We start from the raw sequence: 19,854 nt of genomic DNA, 5'->3' as shown, positions 1-19,854 counted from the left end.
AGGACGAGGACGAGGTGCTATGCCTCCACAAACGAATGATCGTCCTTCCAATCACTTTGATCAACGAAATGGACAATCTGCTCAGCAAAATAGATCTCAACAATATCTTGTTGAAGACTACAATGAAGTAGATGAGGGTTATCAACAAAATGGGTACTAGGACAGCCATGGACAGAGAGAGGGAGTAGTATCAGTTCCAGTGGATCAGAGTGGGCCTTATGTCGCAGTAGCAACATCAGGTGTAGTCGAACCGTTTCTGTTGGATACTGGTGCCGCAAAAAGTTCTATCATTCATGCGAAACTCCCTGGCGCACCTTTGTCTGGCTCAACAAATGTTTCCGTAGGTTTTTCAGGCGCCCCTGTTTACAACCCGATATCTGGTCCTTTGTCTATTTCTGTTGGACCGTGCCAATTGAAAGCACCCCTGATTTTGACAACAGGTTGTAATGAAAACCTGCTTGGTTTAGATTGGTTAAAAAGACTATATGCGACATTGTACTGTTCTCCGGAAGGAGTTCAGCTTACGTTGGGTAAAAATATCACCTCTCCGATGTATTTGTCAATGGACGCACTCCCGCCGGAGCTACGTTCACTCCCTGATTCTCTTTGGGCGACTGGTCCTAATGATGTAGGTCTCCTAGAAATTCCACCGTATGTAGTAACTTTGAAAGCGAATGTGAAATTTCCAAGAATTCCTCAATATAAAATATCGAGTGAAGGTGAGCGTGCACTTTTATTGATTGTGCAAGACTTGATTAAGAAGGGTGTGATTGAGGAAACTAGAGGAAATGTCTGTAACAGTCCTGTATTACCGATTCTGAAACGAACTGATCCTACAAAGCCTCCAGTTTATAGGTTTGTCATAGACCTTAGAGAAGTTAATAAGATTGTAATCCCGCAGTTTCCTGTAGTGCCAGACATTACTGCCTTGTTAACATTGATTCCTGCCACAGCTACATGGTTCTCAGTTATTGACCTAAAGAATGCCTTTTTCAGCATTCCGATAGCCGAAGAAAGTAGGGATATTTTCGGCTTCTGTTTAGGAGGTCGCAGTTTCAGATTTAAACGCGCTCCACAAGGCTATTGTGAAAGTCCATCAATTTACAGTCAAGCATTAAAAAGTCAGTTAGATTCTTTTGTCCTTCCTCCAGGTTCTGCCCTTGTACAGTACGTAGACGATCTTTTAGTGGCTGCCGATGACAAGGAAACTTGCAAAGCAGCTACAATTTCCCTATTGTATCATTTGTCTAATTTGAATCATAAGGTGTCTCCTTCCAAAATGCAATACTGCTGCCAAGAAGTGACCTACCTAGGTCACCTCTTATCAAAGGAGGGAAGGAAGTTGACCCCAGAAAGAATAAAAGCCATTACGCAGATGAGTGTTCCACGCACACAGAGAGAAGTACGTGCCTTCCTAGGTATTACCTCTTATTGTAGGCAGTGGATTCCAAACTTTTCTCTTTTAGCGAAACCATTGGTAGCTTTGACTGGGAAAAATGTTCCGAGTCCGGTGCCATGGTCTGATGAATGTCAAGAGAGTTTTACTGAATTACGAAAAGCATTGTGTTCAGCTCCTGTATTGGGTACACCTGATTACAGCAAGCCATTCACGCTCTACGTTCACGAAAGAGAAGGTTGTGCGTTGAGTGTTCTGACACAGAAGTTTGGTGATAAACAACGCCCTTGTGCGTATTTTTCATCAACATTAGATCCGGTAGCTAGAGCGTTGCCTAGTTGTTTGAGAGCTACAGCGGCAGCTGCAGCTTCCATTCGACAATCTGCTGGTTTGGTGATGAACAATATGCTAGTGGTCATGGTTCCTCATGCAGTGGATACACTCATGAACCGAACGAAGACACAACACCTTACTAGTGCGAGATTATCTGGTTACGAGCTGACATTACTAGCGAGTCATATTCAGATCAAAAGATGCAATATATTGAATCCAGCAACATTGTTGCCGACTGATCAAGAGTCGAGTGATTCTGAGCCACATGACTGCTATTTTAAAACGGAGGAAGAGACAAAAGGACGTATCGATTTGAAAGATACTCCCCTATCAGATCCGGATGGTACGCTGTATGTGGACGGGTCATGTTTTAAATTGGAGAATGGTGATGTGACTGCTGCCTACGCAGTAACGACTTTGAAGACGATTGTGGAGACTGCAAGAGTGAGTCAGAATTCTGCCCAAGCTGCAGAATTAATAGCTCTAACGAGAGCGTGTGTTTTAGCTGAGGGAAAGAGAGTGAATGTGTTTACAGATAGTCAGTACGCATTTGGCGTGGCCCATAGTTTTGGCCGGTTGTGGAGAGAAAGAGGTTTCATTACGTCCCATGGGACTAAGATCCAACATGGTCAGCTAGTTAACGACTTGTTGGAATCTCTAACCTTACCGACTGAAGTTGCGATTGTGAAGTGCAGTGCTCATAAAGCAATCACGGATGATGTTGGTCGTGGGAATGCCTTTGCTGATGAAATTGCTAAACAGACAGCTAGAGACATGATGAGTAGAATGTATGTTGCTACGTCTGCAAGATGGATTGCTGAGTCTGGAATGTGTGAGGACACTATGGAAAGTGTGAAAGAGATTCAGAAAGAAGCGACTGAGGAAGAGAAACGTGTATGGAGAGAAAGTACGGGCAAGTTGGACTCGAATGGATGTTGGATTGATTTGACAGAACAGCAGCGTTGGATGTTGCCCGATGCGTATGTGCTTGCAGTAGTGACGATGGCGCATGGAGTGGCGCATATAAGTTCTAAAGGGATATGTAAGATGTGGGCTCCGGTCTGGAAGAATGAGGGAATCAGTAAGTGTGCAGAGAGAGTGGTGAAAAATTGTATGGTGTGCTTGATGCATAATCCTGGCAAGGGAACTCCAACTCCAGCTGGTCATTTCGCTCCTCCTTCCTGCCCCTTTGAAGTGATTCAGTTAGACTTCATTCACATGGAACGCTGCAACAATTTAAAGTACGTCCTGGTGGTAGTTTGTGCTTTTTCCAGGTGGATAGAAGCATACCCACTAAAAGACAACACTGCTCTATCTACTGCCAAAATTCTTCTCAAGGAATTTTTCCCTAGGTATGGAATGCCACGGATTGTATGGTCAGATAACGGAAGTGAGTTTATAGGGAAAGTTATGCAGAGTGTGTGTGTCGGCCTAGGATTGAAACAGAAATTTCATAGTGCAAACCATCCCCAGTCTGCTGGTTTAGTCGAGGGTTATAATGGCACCCTCAAGCTTAAGATAGCCAAAATACAAGCATCCACAGGTTTAGCTTGGCCAGACGCACTTCCTTTGGCCTTGTTATCAACGAGAGCAACAGTGCATTCTAGAATAGGGCTTTCTCCATACGAGATTGTGTTTGGCCGCCCGGCAAATATCTGGGGTGTGCCGAGGCCTAAACAATTTTGCTCCATTGAATATCCTATGTTGATAGACTACCTTTACGACTTGACTGCTAAATTGAGTCTTATTCATCAACAGGTCTTCGATGCTTTGCCAAAACCTCCGGAGAGTCCAGGGCATCAACTGAAACCCGGCGACCACGTGGTGGTCAGAAACTTCGCGAGGACAAAGAATCTTCAGCCTCGCTACATCGGCCCCTTCCAGGTCCTGCTGGCAACGAGGACAGCCGTACGTGTTGCTGGCCGCAAACACTGGATTCACGCTTCTCACGTAAAGCGTGTTCCGTTGCCGCTGCCTTACGACGACTGGGTGAAGAAGGGAATTGGTACCTCCGAATCTGAAATCACCCCGAAATTTATCCCTTTCAGCGATGCCGATTTGATTACTGACACTTCAAAACCTGACTCTCCTCCTGAAAAAACTCCTTTGAACACTGAACATTTGTCTCCAGCATCAGAAGAAACTTTGTTATCTGCGAACTTAAACTCTGCAACAGCTGCTAGTGATACACTATTTTCCGATCAGACAGTACCAGCGAAGAAGAGATACAACCTTAGAAGCCATAAAAAGGACAAATAAAGCAGGCAACTGCATATTGTGATTTTTTGATATATTGAACTTTTGCCTTCAGCCAGGAAGTTTGCTATTGTTTATTGTTTTTAAATTGCCTTGCCGTCTGGGTAGCCGTAGGGTCGTGGCTGTGTGCCTAGTTTGAATTTGCAGGGGTCTGACACAAGGTCGATCTTTCTGTTGGTTCTGGGAACTCCCAGGGCTGACAGAGGCATTTTCATCTACGTACACATCATCAGTGGTCGCGAGCGGATTGTAGAAGATGGAGCTTCCTGCGCTGCAACGAGAAAATGTGATTTACGTTCGCAGAAACAGACTTAATAGAATTCTTCACAGCAAATGTTTTCTGATGCAATGTGCCATTACATTTTTGATTGTTTTAGCAACATTGGTGGGTGGAATCGTCTTTAGCATAAATTTGATTTTTGTGCCAGTTACTACAGTACCTCCCCTTGATCCTGCTATTTCTACTGTTTCTTCTATACACTCATTTCACTCGTTTCCGGAACATGAGCAAGCCAGACGCTCAGAATTTACCAACAACACTTTTGTACAGCTCTTGCACCAACACCAACTGGTAGTTAACACTACAGACTGCTGGGTGTGTGGCTTGATACCTCACACTATGGATAAAGGTATTCCATATCTGCTTTTGCCTTACAGCTATAATGGATCATTTCAGGCCTTCCAAACCATCTTTGCTTATGCCCTTGAAACCTATCCTCCACGTCCACCGCGTTCCACTAAATATAACTCTGCTAACAAAGCCTTAGTCCAGGGAATTATTGACATGGTCAAGGACGTCAATAACACTCCATCTTACCCTAGAGACGAATTGCGAGTATATTTAAGTTGGAATACTTCAGAGTATCGCCTTAGTTTAGGAGAAAGCAAGCGTAAAAGCTCAACTCCAATCTGGGTCGTACCTCACGAGGTCAGGTCTGTTTGCAAGGTAATGGGAGAAATCCGAGAGCTCAGCTAGGGAGGAGTGAGTGCGTAGAGACTTATGTGTTTCCGGCTAACTTTTCCCCTGCCTTTCTCACTGCTAGGGGTACCTATTTCATTTGTCGAGACAGAGCTTATACATGGTTGCCTGCCGACTTCTCAGGATCATGTTATATTGCTCGATTATTGCCTCCGACATACACTGCTTCACCTGATTACCACCGAACCAGAATAGCAAGAGGTGTCTTCAGCAAGGAAGATACCGCTGGTCAGGAAGCTGGAGACTTCTTCAAAGGCTTCCTTCCGTTCTGGGGACCTATGGCCAATAGTAGAAACATACGTCAGCTAACACGGGTAGTTGAATCTACTATTACCGAAACTGCTGGTGCCCTTAGCAATCTGACAGCTGAGCTTCAGGCGGATAGGCTCATGACGTTGCAGAACCGTATGGTTCTAGACGTTATACTTGCAGATCGAGGTGGGGTATGCAGAATGATCCAATCGAGCTGCTGTGTCTTTATTCCTAATAATGCTCCAATAGTCTATGAGGCGATCTCTAAGTTGCACAAGATTTCAGACTCCATACATGTAGACAAAGGAAACTGGTCCTTCATGGAGTGGTTTTGGACTCTGATATCAGCGTGGGGATGGAAGGTTCTAATGGTTATTGGTGTCATCCTAGTATTCCTATTCTCATGTTGTCTGATTATCCAGTGTGGTCCTGCTCTGTGTAGTCTTTGTGCTGCGACTTGTCTCAGAAAACCACCTGCGTTTGGTGAAAAGACACGAGAAAGGATGATGATACAACAGCATGTCACTGACCTGATGAGCATAGAACTAGATTCTGACATAGACTGAGCAATTGCCTATGTAAGGGCAAAAGGAGGGTCTGAGGTTCCGTGACGGTTCCGTGACGACCTGAACCCGTGTTATCAAGTTCGTCGGAAATACATAATATTGGTATCAGTGAACCGCAAATGATCCATTTAGTATATCCTAGTGTTTTCGCTACGCTACGAGCAAGAGCACTCCTTCCATTGACATATTTCTGATATACCCACGGCATCCATCTTAGATCATGGCCGCCATTTTGTGTTTCCTTGCCCTCACATATGCAATAGCCTCTGATCACTCCACTTTGATTAAGGACACGTAGCCTTAGCCGGAGATTCACCTCTTACATGACACGTACACCTTAAGCCAAATCACGCTGTAGCTGCATGACTCGACAAAGGCTGCCTCCTCTGCCCGAGGCCAGTCCTGCCAAACTGGTCTTCGTGTCCATTGTACCTGATCATGATTAGGCGGCCGAAGCCGGTAGCCTTGCCCATTTACAACCCACAAACATCCCTTATCCCACTTTCCTATCTTCCACACCTGGCTCTGTTTCTTTCTTTCTGAATCTTTATTAGGGGGAGGTAACGAACTTTACGATGAGGCGGTCCGGGTCCTGAATGCAATATTGACAGGGAACTGTGACAAACTAGTGGGAACCCCTCTTTTCGCAATGTTTGGCCTCAGATATTATCGACGGTTCCTGTGTAACACCAAATATTTATTGTTTTAGACACAAAGGTTTTGGGAATGTATTACATGTAAAGAATTCGCCCCCAGCTTAAAATTTCGTATATAAGGAGCAACCCACTTTGTACAAATCAAACAGGCTCCTAGTCTCTGCCCGTGTGTAGATTCTGTGACTTCTGTGTCCCTGCAGTAATAAACCTTTGGTCTTTGACGCCACCATCGAGAAGCCCGTGTTTCTGTTCATTTGTGCACCAAGGCAGGTGGAACTCCGGGGTCTTTGGGTGTTGTACCCTGACACCTCTGGACGGAACCAAAAAGTCCAGAACTCCACTACTATGTATTCACTTTCCAAACATCCTACTTGCAAAGCTCATGTTACACTCAATTAACAGGTATTTTCCACTAGAACATGGTGAGACACAAACTTAAAAAAGAAAATGCCTAAAGTGATAATGCAGCCTCGAACCCAACCACACTCAATGAGATTGCGACCGTTGCATTAAGGCTACCTTTGCTCCACTTGTTCAATACTCACGTATCAGGTCTTGACTTTCATCGATACATAAATTAAGCTTGTTTAAGTTGTTTAGAGAATCAACTGCATAAAGGTTTCCCTCCTGACTGAAGTCGAATGAATCATTTTGCCCTGGTGATTTCGTCATGGTACCTAAAACAAAAGAAGAGTACACAAAGCTCTAAAATAGCTTTAGAACAATGCACAGCACATGGCGAGACAGCTAATAAGACAAATAGATTTTTGGATAGCATAAGCCCTCCTTCCTGGTTAGATGAAACCCCTCAATTTGCGCCTGAAATGGTATCGCAACCCGCGGGCAATTTTCCATCCCATTCGTTATGACTGACTGATTTTATTCAGTTCAGCTCGGCCAGGCAAATAGCGCACGTGCTGTTTGCTAACCTCTGAATGAGGAATAGCAAGAGTAACTTGTAATGAGATTCGAATTGCACAACTTGGAAAGGACCAAATCCTTGCTTTTGTTGTTTACCGGTTGGGCAGTTTGCCCTGGGGATCATGTGCTAACTTTAGACCACTCAGAATGAAGGCCTTGGCAGGCAAATGAGTGCTTTGTTGTTGTGAAGCAATATGACAGGCACGTAAGTTTTCACCACTCGGTAGGTCATTTCTAGCATTCAATGAAATGGAAAGTGAGTTACTGAAGAGGTACATTGTGCTCCAATTGACCACCATGCAATTTAGGGTGATTTCGGCATGATTAGTTGCATTTTATTCAAGTTTATTGATTGGGTGTGTTTTTCGCCTATTAAATTGGAGGCAGATACAAACATACATCCATTAAATTGTGGCCTCGGGAGCTGGGCTCATTATAGTTAGGCTTTCCTGTTGTTAGTTTCTATTTGTAATGAATTGCAGTGTTTTCATGTTTTCCACTGTTTTTATAAATGTAAAAATCAGTGGTTATCAGTGTTTATTTACTCGTTTGCTCAGTAAAAAACAATTGGGAATTTTCTTTTCAGTGATTATAAATAATTTTACTTTCATTCCATTACTTCTCTTGTTCATTCCTACTGTTTAGTTTATTTTAGTTTTTAAATTTGTAATGCGCAACAGCTACCCAACAAAGGGTTTCCCGGCTTTACTTTTTTCTTCATTTAACTCCTTTCTTTGTAACCTTTTCTTTCATTAAGGGCTTTTCTAGTAACTCATTATTTTTTCACCTCCCAGCCTTTCCAATTTTGTTTTTAACAAAGTTATTTTTATTGGTTTTACAACAAACAAGCGCCTGTGTACGTCGAATTTAGGGTGCAAACATCAAAAGGTAGAATTACAGCAAAAATACATCACAGTTTTGTCCATGGACTGAGCTAGCAGTCAGAGGTACAGATCAGGTCTATCAACATGCATATGAATATGGAACAAATCTTCCACCCACGTTTGGGATGAGGCGATGGGGAACCAGGATGTGCAGGCAATAAATCAAGTCCGACATTACCCCCCCTCCTATGCAGCCATATCCCCCCCCCCCCCGCAGACCATCATGGGTCACAGCATGGAAGCTACTATAAACATGGGTCTCCTACCCATTCAGCAGAGTATCATTCATCCCAGTCTAATCGGTTTTTCAATTCAGTCAGATAGTCATCCCACTGCTCCAAAAGGTTACACCTCCCATCTCTAGCTCGAGTGTCAGCTCGTACTGGTTGTTTGCCAAGGCAAATCGTATCACGTCATTCTGCCATGCCATGAGTGAGGGGGCGATCGCTGCTTTCCAAGCATGGCAATACAACGGTTCGCAAGAAGGCGGTGCTAGGTTCTGGCAGCCACCAATTGTGTTGTCTTTTTCGTTACCACCCATGTGTGCAGGAGGTAGCGAGTGGGTTTGCAGGTCAGAATGGAGTTCATAATATCTGAGATACCAGAGGACACAGATTGCCAATGTTCTAACATCACTGGGTGTACCCACAAGAGAATAGTCCGCTCCTATCTGTGGACATCTGGTGCATTGCATTTTTCGATACGATACACAGAAAAAAAATTCCCCGTATTTCTTTGCAGCGAACCAACAATATAAAGGCTTTTAATACAACGGCAGTGGGTGTACCACACATTTCTGTGCAACACACTTTTGGGGTCCCATTGGTATTCCTGTTTATAGTGTGGTGTTGTGCACATATACCGGCAGCAGGAACATTTACACTTTAATCCTGTCATACCTTTTCTGAAACTGCTTCCCTCACATACGGGGAGACTTTACGACAGAGTTCAGCAGAGTTAATTTGTTAATCATGTGTGTTGATCACAATAAAAAAATAATTATATATATATATATATATATATATATATATATATATATATATATATATATATATATATATATATATATATATATATATATATATATATATTTGTCATACAAAAGAGGCGGCACAACCAGGATACTTTTTAAGTCTGTTTATTAGACTTCACCCCACCAACGCGTTTCAGCCACAACTGGCCTTGCTCACGGTCCGTGACTTACGAATTCGCATGCAAGCCCGAGGATATACTGAAAAAATGTTCAATCAAGCATTAGCCAAATCAAAAAATAGAACCCGGGCAAGTCTTTTAAGCACATCTTCTGAAATAACCAACTCACCTGATGAGACTATTGATATCACTAAACAGGAATGTCCCAGGTTCATCACCAATTACAGTAGCCAACAAAATAAAATAAGACAAATCATCAACCATAATTGGCCCATTGTACTAACGGACAACGTACTAGGCAATATGCTTCCTAATAAACCTATGGTTACTTTTCGACGTGCTCACAGTATGGGCGCTGTGCTTGACCAAAGCAGCCCTGAACTCAAGTGCAAACAGAACTGGCTAATCAAGGAGGGATTCCGAAAATGCTCTACTTGTAGAGCATGTAAATTCGGAATAAATAAGACCCATTACACAACTCCCTTCAGTGATACAGAGATCCCAATTAAAGGCCAGCATACTTGCAAAACAGAATATGCAGTATACGTCCTGACATGTACGTGTGGCCTCAATTATGTAGGCAGCACTATACAACCTGTACATGTCAGAATTTTACAGCATATACGCGCAATTTTGCACTCGGACCCAGCATACCCAGTAGCACGTCATTTTTTGAGCACTCACAGTAAAGATATCAATTGCTTATCTTATTATGTAATAGCCTCGATTCCCAAGCTAAGACGGGGAGGCAACCGTGAGCTTAAACTAAGGCAATTGGAATCACGAATGATCCTCGAATTTGACAGTAAATGGCCTAACGGGCTTAACATTACTGAGGATCTTCGTCACTTTTTATGAGATGCTCTTGGGAATACTGCACCTAGGTTTCCTTTCCACTAGATAGTCAGGTTCCCTGTTATCTAGTGGGCCAAATTTTCTAAGTGCTAGCAATGTAGTATGGTGCCGTACTCACTTACTGTAAAGTTGACCAGTCAAGTTCCTTGTTGGTCTATCTACCATTGACAAATGTAACTCCTTACCTTCTTCTGAAATTGTAAATATTGTTATATAGTAATTTTGATACACGGGTTTTATCAAAAAAATACACCTTTTATCACTGTATTTTACACCGGGTATTTTTTAACAACTATGAATTCTACACATGGTGGTTTTATTAAGTATTAACTGTTTTAAACTTTTGTATGAGATTTATATAGGTTCATGTTCCCATCTCTGACTTTATGCATTTATGCAATGATAACAAAAGGTACTTAATAAACCTGTGAATTCAGCACCTTATTCTCACCTACCTCTCCTCCCTATGCACTTTATCACTCTCCACTACTCGCAGACTTGGAACCAGGTTAAAATGTAAATATTGGCACCTTTAGTAATCCCACAATTCCCCAGTCACTACCATACTGTATATAGACATTTTTTATGGTTATATATATAAGGATTTATCCTGTTATGAAATTCGAGTACTGTATTTTTCTAATCTGTTTACTGACTTGATTTTACATCCCATTGTTTTTGTATTAATTTGTACGCAAATAATATGTATAATATTGAAAAATGGTTTGTTCGAAAACAAGGGAAAACTATAGATTAGACAGTACCTTTCCTCTCATGATGTGGAAGTAAAATGTGTTTTTTATGTCTATGCAATGGTATACCACGTGACAGGGCGGGCCAATTGGGTGTGCACAGCATTATAAATTAAGAAAGTTGAAACTGGCTCATTTGCATGTGAACAAGGGCTTTTCCAGCCCGAAACGCGTAGTGCCCTCTGGCTTACCGGCTTCTCTGCAAAATAAAAGAACCTGTGCAGCGCATTCTGTGGTCCGTCTCCTCTGTTGCCTCGCCGGTTCGACGTTTGTTGGCCAGGAAGTGGTATTTGGAGCTTTGTTGGATATATATATATATATATATATATATATATATATATATATATATATATATATATACATATCTCTGCTCCAAATCCATACCAAGGGACAATGTCCAAACGGCAAAAAAGCACTCGCGGGGAGCAGTTTGGGTTAGTTTATTTCAACACCAAACAGACACTCCATAAACAGACGCGTTTCGGTAGTAAACCTTCATCCATGTTGAATGGATGAAGGTTTACTACCGAAACGCGTCTGTTTATGGAGTGTCTGTTTGGTGTTGAAATAAACTAACCCAAACTGTTCCCCGCGAGTGCTTTTTTGCCGTTTGGACATTGTCCCTTGGTATGGATTTGGAGCAGAGATTGGATAAGTGGGTGCACCCCCACTTTGAGGAGCACCCGCCTGTGAGTGCATTGTCCTGGTGTTGTTCAGGAGCGACGAGATATATATATATATATATATATATATATATATATATATATATATATATTCACTGAAAAAAACATAGGTTTCACACCAGTTATAGTTAGCTGAACAGTTTACTCATACAAAACCATTGAAATGCCCATGTTATAGTTAGTTGGACTCACTATAACTCGCGCGCCCGCAATCCACTGCTGATGATGTCACATATTACATCATTCATGACATGGTCAGTGACATCACTGATGACATCACTGATGACATCATCCAGTGTCTGTGTGTTTCTGTAAAGTTAAAATACAATTAAGTTAAAGTTAATAATTTACATATTGAAGAATGAGTGGATGTATGAGTGTCTGGATGAAGGATTTAGTAGGTGCGTGACTGACTGTATAAGTGAGTGATTAAATGTGTCTTACTGAATGCATTGGCTAGTGACTAAACTGTCTGAATATGTGCTTCAGTATGTCTGTTGCTGTGTAAGCTGCTGCATGTTTTGACCAGTAGCTATATGAGTGGCTATATGAGTTATTGATTTGTTGTTCAAGTATTTGTATGTGAGGGTGAGTGTATGTGTGGGTGGCTGGGAGGTGTGTGACTTTGTCCATAGACGCAACTCCAGCAATGCATCCTTTCACATGGGGCTAGCCTTATGTGAAAGGGCTTGCGTCAGTCTTATGCCTGCTGTGAGGCAAGCGCAAGATTTTGAGCCAACGGTGTCCTAAAAGTGACGCAGTGAAATCTCATAGATTTCACTGTGTCACTTCTACGACCCTTTCTTGCGTCAATATGCCCCCTTTGCATACATAACACCTGGTGCAGGAATAATGTGGCACAGGGGTTTACAAAAAAGTGACGCATTTACCTAGATGCGTCACTTTGTAAATATGACTCAACAAGGTGCATTTTTTACACCACTGGTGCATCACAAAAACTGACGCACCAGTGGCATGAAAGTGACGGATGGCCTAATAAATGATGCCTTCAGTCTTCTACTCATGCGTCATATTTAATGTATGACGCATTATGTCGCAAGGAGTTACAGATACGTCAGTATTTCTGACATATCTGTAAGCGCAAAATTGATGCATTGCTGGAGTGTGTCACAAAAGTGACGCAACTCCAGCAATGCATCCTTTCACATGGGGCCAGCCTCATGTGAAAGGGCTTGCATCAGTCTTGATAACTTAATTGTATTTTAACTTTACAGAAACACACAGACACTGGATGATGCCATCAGTGATGTCATCAGTGATGTCATTTGGGATGTCATCAGTGATGTCACTGACCATGTCATGAATGATGTAATATGTGACATCATCAGCAGTGGATTGCGGGCGCGCGATTTATAGTGAGTCCAACTAACTATAACGTGGAAATTTCAATGGTTTTGTATGAGTAAACTGTTCAGCTAACTATAGCTGGTGTGAAACCTATGTTTTTTTCAGTGAATTTCAATGGTTTTTTAAATGCTAATTCCTAACTATAATGATTGTGAAACCTCTGGTTTTTTCACTGAATTTCAAAGGTTTTTTAAAAGCTAATTCCTTTCTATATCGATTTTGTAACCTACGATTTTTTTTATTTGCTGTTTTGTGTAAGTATTAATTATTATTTTTTTTATAATAATATTTTTAATTTTTTTATTTTTTTAAATAATTTTTTCTTGGTGCGCTCTGGGTGCGCGCACCCGTAAGCTCCCCGGAGAGCGCACCAAGAGCACTACTTCTGCGTTCGTGTAAAAAAATATGAATGAAAAGTAAATAATAACGCAAGACATTTAGTACCATACATATAAAAGCAGTATTTTTTATTTACGAAATGAAAATGATTTTGCATTTCCGTAAAACTATCGAAACGTCACTTAGGCGCGCCGCGTAAGCGCCCCCGGAAGCGCCTACGTTCGCGCCGCGTATGCGCCCCCGGAAGCGCCTACGTTCGCGCCGCGTAAGGGCCCCCGGAAGCGCATCGGTGCGCGCAGCGTAAGCGCGTCAAGTCATGTGACCTTAAAATAACACTTTTTATTGGTTGCTAACAGTTTTTTTTACAAACAATGAAATCCCCACCCATTTCCTTCACTTCTTCTTTCACTTTTGTGAGTGCAAGACCTGCCTTTTTGCTCTCGGTTCTTTGTTGGATATCTTGGATTATCATGGCTGCCAGACCATCCAGCAGTGAAGATGACACCAATGAATTCATCGATGAAGAGCCTCCTCAGCCGAAGGTGAAAGAACATTTCATCTGGAAGTATTTTTCAATTCCTGATGACCAGAATAAGGTAAATGCTCCAAAAGTGGAGTTCAGGATCTGTCACACAGTCCTGTCACGGGGTGACCCCACTAAAAAATACTCTTTTGGGAACTCCACAATGATCTGTCATGTGGAGAGGAGGCACCCCCAGAATATTGCCCAGGAAAGTGTCAGGTACAAGAGGTTCCCAGTGATGGGGCCTCTACATCAACCGGAGGACCAACAACATCGGTGAGGGGGAGATCACAAGAGCTGGTTCCGAACATTCAGCCTGCATTTAACAAAGGCGTCCTTAAATGCAGAGACTGTGATCAGCTACTTTGCTATGGGGAGCAAAGTGTTCTGCTCATGGTTCGAGCATTGGAGAACCATCACTGCTGTTCCCAACCTAAAATTTATTTTTTTTGCTCCTGTTGAGCAGTTTCCATTCCCTGTTTTTGTTTTTGTTCTAAAAAAAGAAAAAAGAAGAAAAAAAAAAGTTCTTTTCAGAACTACCTTCAATTCTCATCAAACAGCTATGGGGCATATTACCAAGCAATAGCGATAATTATCGCTATTGCTTGGTTAGAGACAAAAATTTACAGCTGAGCTGCGGCGATTTTTACCGCAAATAAACCTTGGTATTACCAAGGTTTATCGCAAATGCGATAAAAATCGCCGCAATGCATGAATATCGCTGCAAAGTCAGCGATATTCATGCATTACCGAGCTAATGCTCTTAGCCATGTTATCCACCTCACATTGGATAACATGGCTAAGAACTGCTCAGGGCAGGTGTTAGCTTTTGGAGATATTCGCGCTTAGCGCAAATATCTCCAAAAGTTGGTAATAGGAGATAGCGATGTTAGCGACTGTTTTTAGTCGCTAACATCTTGGCACGCCCACTTTGCATGTCATTAGTGATAAATATCACTGACATGCAAAGTGGGGCCCAAGATGGTCGCTATCTCCTACTAGCTGTCGCTAACTGGTGTTAGCGACAGCTAGGTAATAGGGAGATAATTTTATCTCCGCTTTCTTGGCTTTTAAAACCAAAAAAGCGGAGATAAACCCCCTTGATAATATGCCCCTGAATTCTTAAAAAAATGAAAAAGAGTAAGTGAAGTGGAGTGCATTGATAAAGGAAAGGAAGATGAGTAAGAAAGAACAGAAAGGTATGAGAGGAGAAAGGAAGTGAAGTAGGGGGTCTGAAAGAAGGTGAGTGTGGGGAAGGAAAGTAAGGAGAAGGAGAGTGAACATGGGGAATGTGGATATTCAAAGAAAATGTAGAAAAGGAACGGGGGTGTGGAAGGGTAAGAAAAGATGCATTGCTGGAGTTGCATCATTTTTGTGACACACTCTAGAAATGCATCACTTTTGCGCTTACAGATACGTCTGAAATACTGACGTATCTGTAAATACGTGCGACATAATACGTCATATATTTATTATGACACATGAGTAGAAGACTGAAGGCCTCATTTATGAGGCCATGCGTCACTTTCACGCCACCGGTGCGTCACTTTTTGTGACGCACCAGTGCTGTAAAAAATGCACCTTATTGAGTCATATTTACAAAGTGATGCATCTAGGTAGATGCGTCACTTTGTAAACACCTGCGCCACATTATACCTACGTCAGGTGTAATGTATGCAAAAGGGACGTATTGATGCAAGAAAGGGTCATAGAGGTGACGCAGTGAAATCTATGAGATATCACTGCGTCACTTTTATGACGCTGTTGCGTCCAAATCTTGCGCCTGTTTCACAGCAGGCGTAAGACTGATGCAGGCCCTTTCACATGGGCCTGGCCCCATGTGAAAGGATGCATTGCTGGAGTTGCATCATTTTTGTGACACACTCCAGCAATGCATCACTTTTGCGCTTACAGATACGTCTGAAATACTGACGTATCAGTAAGTACTTGCGACATAATGCGTCATATATTTAATATGACGCATGAGTAAAAGACTGAAGGCCTCATTTATGAGGCCATGCGTCACTTTTACGCCACCTGTACGTCACTTTTTGTGACGCACCAGTGCTGTTAAAAATGCACCTTGAGTCATATTTACAAAGTGACGCATCTAGGTAGATGCGTCACTTTGTAAACCCCTGCGCCACATTATTCCTATGTCAGGTGTAACGTATGCAAAAGGGGTGTATTGACGCAAGAAAGGGTCGTAGAGGTGATGCAGTGAAATCAATGAGATTTCACTGCGTCACTTTTAGGACACCATTGTGTCAAAATCTTGGGCCTGCCTCACAGCAGGCATAAGACTGATGCAGGCCCGTTCACATGGGACTTTCCCCATGTGAAAGGATGCAATGCTGGAGTTGCATCATTTTTGTGACACACTCCAGCAATGCATCACTTTGGCGCTTACAGATACGTCTGAAATACTGACGTATCTGTAAGTACTTGCGACATAATGCATCATATATTTAATATGACGCATGAGTAGAAGACTGAAGGCCTCATTTATGAGGCCATGCGTCACTTTTACACTACCGGTACGTCACTTTTTGTGACGCACCAGTGCTGTTAAAAATGCACCTTATTGAGTCCTATTTACAAAGTGACGCATCTAGGTAGATGCGTCACTTTGTAAACACCTGCGCCACATTATTCCTACGTCAGGTGCAATGTTCCCTCTAATTTTTTTCCTCTGTGTGCGGCAGTGTAGGGTCTCTGTGCGCTGCAGCCATGGCTATGTGCACCAGGAACCAGATTGCACGTGTGTGCAGCGCCAAATATCTCTTCAAACTTTTGCTTAAAAAACTGAAAAGACTGTGCATTTCCACACATATTAGTCAGTTATTTGGAGTGAGAAGGATAGCGGAGGGATAGAAGGGGAAGAAAGGTTTGCATTCATATAGCACCCGTTACCCCTAATGGATGTTAAAGCGCTTTTCTGGCAAGTAGCACGCTACTCCGGAACCCATAGAGTATTATTGTTGAAAATTAGTATAGTGAAATATGAAATAATTTGAGTGGTGGAAATGTTGTTGAGTTATTTGGATAGAGAAGGGTAGGTGGCGGGATAGAAAAGGGAAAGAGGTTTGTATTTATATAGCGCTTGCTACCCCTGATGGGGTTTTGAAGCGCTTTTTTTTGGCGAGTAGCATGCTACTCTGGAACCCATAAGGATTCATTTTGAATTAGTATAGTGAAATATGAATGTAATTTGAGTGGTTCTATGTTAGTCAGTTATTTGGATTGATCAATCTATTATATTCAATAACTGCTGGGTGGGGTACAGTGATGAGATGTCTGTGCTGAAAATTCTGCTTCACAGAGCCGGCGCTGTAGCCAAGCAGTCTCTCCCTTCCCTTCTTTGTACGCTGTGGGGTTAGGCATTTACCTTGCATGGATGGAGTGTGTGCTTCTTGTTCACTTATTTATGGATCATTTTTGGCTTTAGTAAGTGTGGCATATAGATGGGGGCATCACTCACTTTCTGTCATAACATACATCCCCGCCTTTGTTGCCCAGTTGTTTCAATAAGACAGCAATAGCAAACTGGCCAAGAAGCGAGTCACTGCTGCAGCTGAACATATTATAGGCCTGATGCTTCCCCAATTACCGCACAATACTTTATTGTTTCATTTTTTTGAATTTTTATTTCAGGTTTTCACAATATTAGCCACTTCTGTCTGCAAAGACCATTTAGAACTTAGGTCTGGCTGTGAAGTGTCCAAGATGGGAGATAAGTTGACCTTTCTTAAAATACCATGTATCACCAATCTAAGCCTTCCAACCAATATCCAGCCCTTATGTTTCACAATTCCATGACTTCATCCACCTTTAAGTTGCTGTATCTATCTGTGGTGTCCACCAGGTTCTGTGAAGCAGAATTTATTGTCCACGTTTAGAAACGGTGATGGCAGGGACAGTGTTGTAAATTTGTGCTCTATTCATATAAAGCGATGCAAGATGTTGTGTAATACTTTTTGAGGAACTGTTACATGTGTTTGTGACTCTGCCCTGAAACGTCTAAATCCCTTCCCTCCAAAGTACAAAATAGGAACCGCCTTTTCTATTGTTCCTAAATGTATATGAACACGGTCCTAATATTCTAGTATTTTAGATTGGGCCAATTCACGGAAGCTCGCAAGAGTACCCCTGCACTTTTACTCATAAATACTTTTGTGAGTCGCCCCCATAGATGAAATGCTGATTTTAAAATGCTGGTGAAATTGCTCTGAGGTGTGTCTAGTCGGCCAAAAATGCAGCATTTACGTAAGTAACTAGTCATCTTTGTTCAAGGATATTAATATCACATAAACAAAAGCTGTCCTGAAAACGGGCCTTGCACTGGCTTGACTTATTCCACACTTTTCTTTCACTGCATTAACGCCATGTTTCCTGTCTGCCATTAAAACAATGTTTAGGGCTGGCAGGAAAGCGCAGGTAACGTTTATTTAATACCCACAGCGGAAACATGTGACCTCTGCATATTAACAGTAATGTATGCACAGATGACCACTTCTCTAAGCGCATTATCAACAGTAAAAAACGTTCTAGAAGTCGCAGCACAGGGGCCAGGGATTGAATGAGAGTGTAAAAAGTAGCTTCATTTCAGGCGCAATTCAGTCCCTTCCTCTAGAAGACAGGCACGTATTCCTTTGAAAAAAGAGAAGTTATGTGCAGGATCATCAGCAAACAGCCTCCCTACCCCCGCCACTCACCTTTGTTCCACTGCTGCCAGCAAAGCCTATTTCCAGAAAGGCTGAACAAAAACGCATTGAGATAGGGAAAAGCTCCTAGCATGGTGGGAGGAAGGGAACCTGTAAGGAATTGAGAGTGAGGGGAGAGAGCAACACAGGAAAAACAACGTTTTTGCCCCAATGAAATGACCCGCTGGAGTTACGTGCGGAGTGCAGGAAATTTTACCTCCTCACCCCCTCTCAGCTATTTTCCTAATGCTGCCAGCAGAGAATCTTTCTAGAAAGGCTGACCAAGCACATAGCTGCCAAGGTTTCAGATTGCCATGTGTGACATTTCAAAAATTTGAGTGAAATTATGAGTGACATTTCAACGACTATGAGTGACACTTTCTCGCGAGCAAAATTCATGCAATTAGTTACTCTACCTAACCTGTTGTACAATATTGCAAGCATGGCATTGATGCAGTGCACCAGAGCACGACGTGCGCACTGCTGAACATTAATAAAAATAAACTGTGACCGACATCTCATCACCGGCGTCGCGTGCGCAGCCAGCGCTGCGTGGGGGCTGAAACTTTACTTACTACTTGTTGACAGTGGACATATATTATGAGGCACTATACAAAACAAACGACAACAATGGGCCCTTTCAGCCACTCGGCCAATGGATGTTACGCCCTTTTGTCTAGTCACGTTTCCAAGCCTGGCGTGCTGGGTGAGGTGCTGCTGGGTTCTTCCACTGGATAGACATCAGGTTGACCGCCCAGACAATGATTTTAGGAGACATTTGGTATAACTCCAACAAGCAAGGACACCAACATTTTGTATTTGCTTTTTTTCCTTCTCATCAGACTTTATCGCCATAAGAAAAGGGGTAAATCGCTTGGTTAGGCTCTATAGATTAAGTAGCGTACATGTTTTCTATCTTAAGGTGCTGTATTACAAAGAAAGAAAAATCTCGATGCTGTATTAAAAAAAAAGCAAAATAAAAAAAATCTCGAGTTTTACTTATTGTCCCATTTCGAGAGCTCTCGAGGTTCACTCGTGCATAGCCCATCAATACCAGGTTTCAGTTTGGCATTCTGAGACTTTTAGTTTCAAGGTTTATTTTGTAATAAACAATACTACAAGTGAGGTTCCGTGACAATTGTAAGTGGTGTTTTCGACTCGCACGAATATAGTCGAGTCTGGTATCTATGAACCGCAAATGACGAGTTTAGTAAGTGGGCGCAGTTTCGCTGTGCT

At 42.3% G+C, this 19,854-nt stretch overlaps 1 protein-coding gene across 2 annotated transcripts in view; it reads right to left on the bottom strand.

Annotated features, from left to right (window-relative positions):
• Positions 1-19,854, bottom strand: part of LSMEM1 (leucine rich single-pass membrane protein 1) — a 142,590-nt gene that overhangs the window by 63,477 nt on the left and 59,259 nt on the right. For both annotated transcript variants that reach the window (XM_086919318.1, XM_086919323.1), the window contains exon 2: positions 6,984-7,115. In XM_086919318.1, the coding sequence (XP_086775444.1) occupies positions 6,984-7,110 (127 nt within the window). In that variant the 5' untranslated portion in view covers positions 7,111-7,115. The remainder of the gene's footprint in view (positions 1-6,983; positions 7,116-19,854) is intronic.

The sequence above is a fragment of the Lissotriton vulgaris genome, chromosome 1_1, assembly GCF_964263255.1.
Source record: "Lissotriton vulgaris chromosome 1_1, aLisVul1.2, whole genome shotgun sequence".
NCBI lineage: Eukaryota > Metazoa > Chordata > Amphibia > Caudata > Salamandridae > Lissotriton > Lissotriton vulgaris.
Note: the sequence above shows the minus strand (reverse complement) of the source record. Positions and strands in the feature narration are given on the sequence as shown.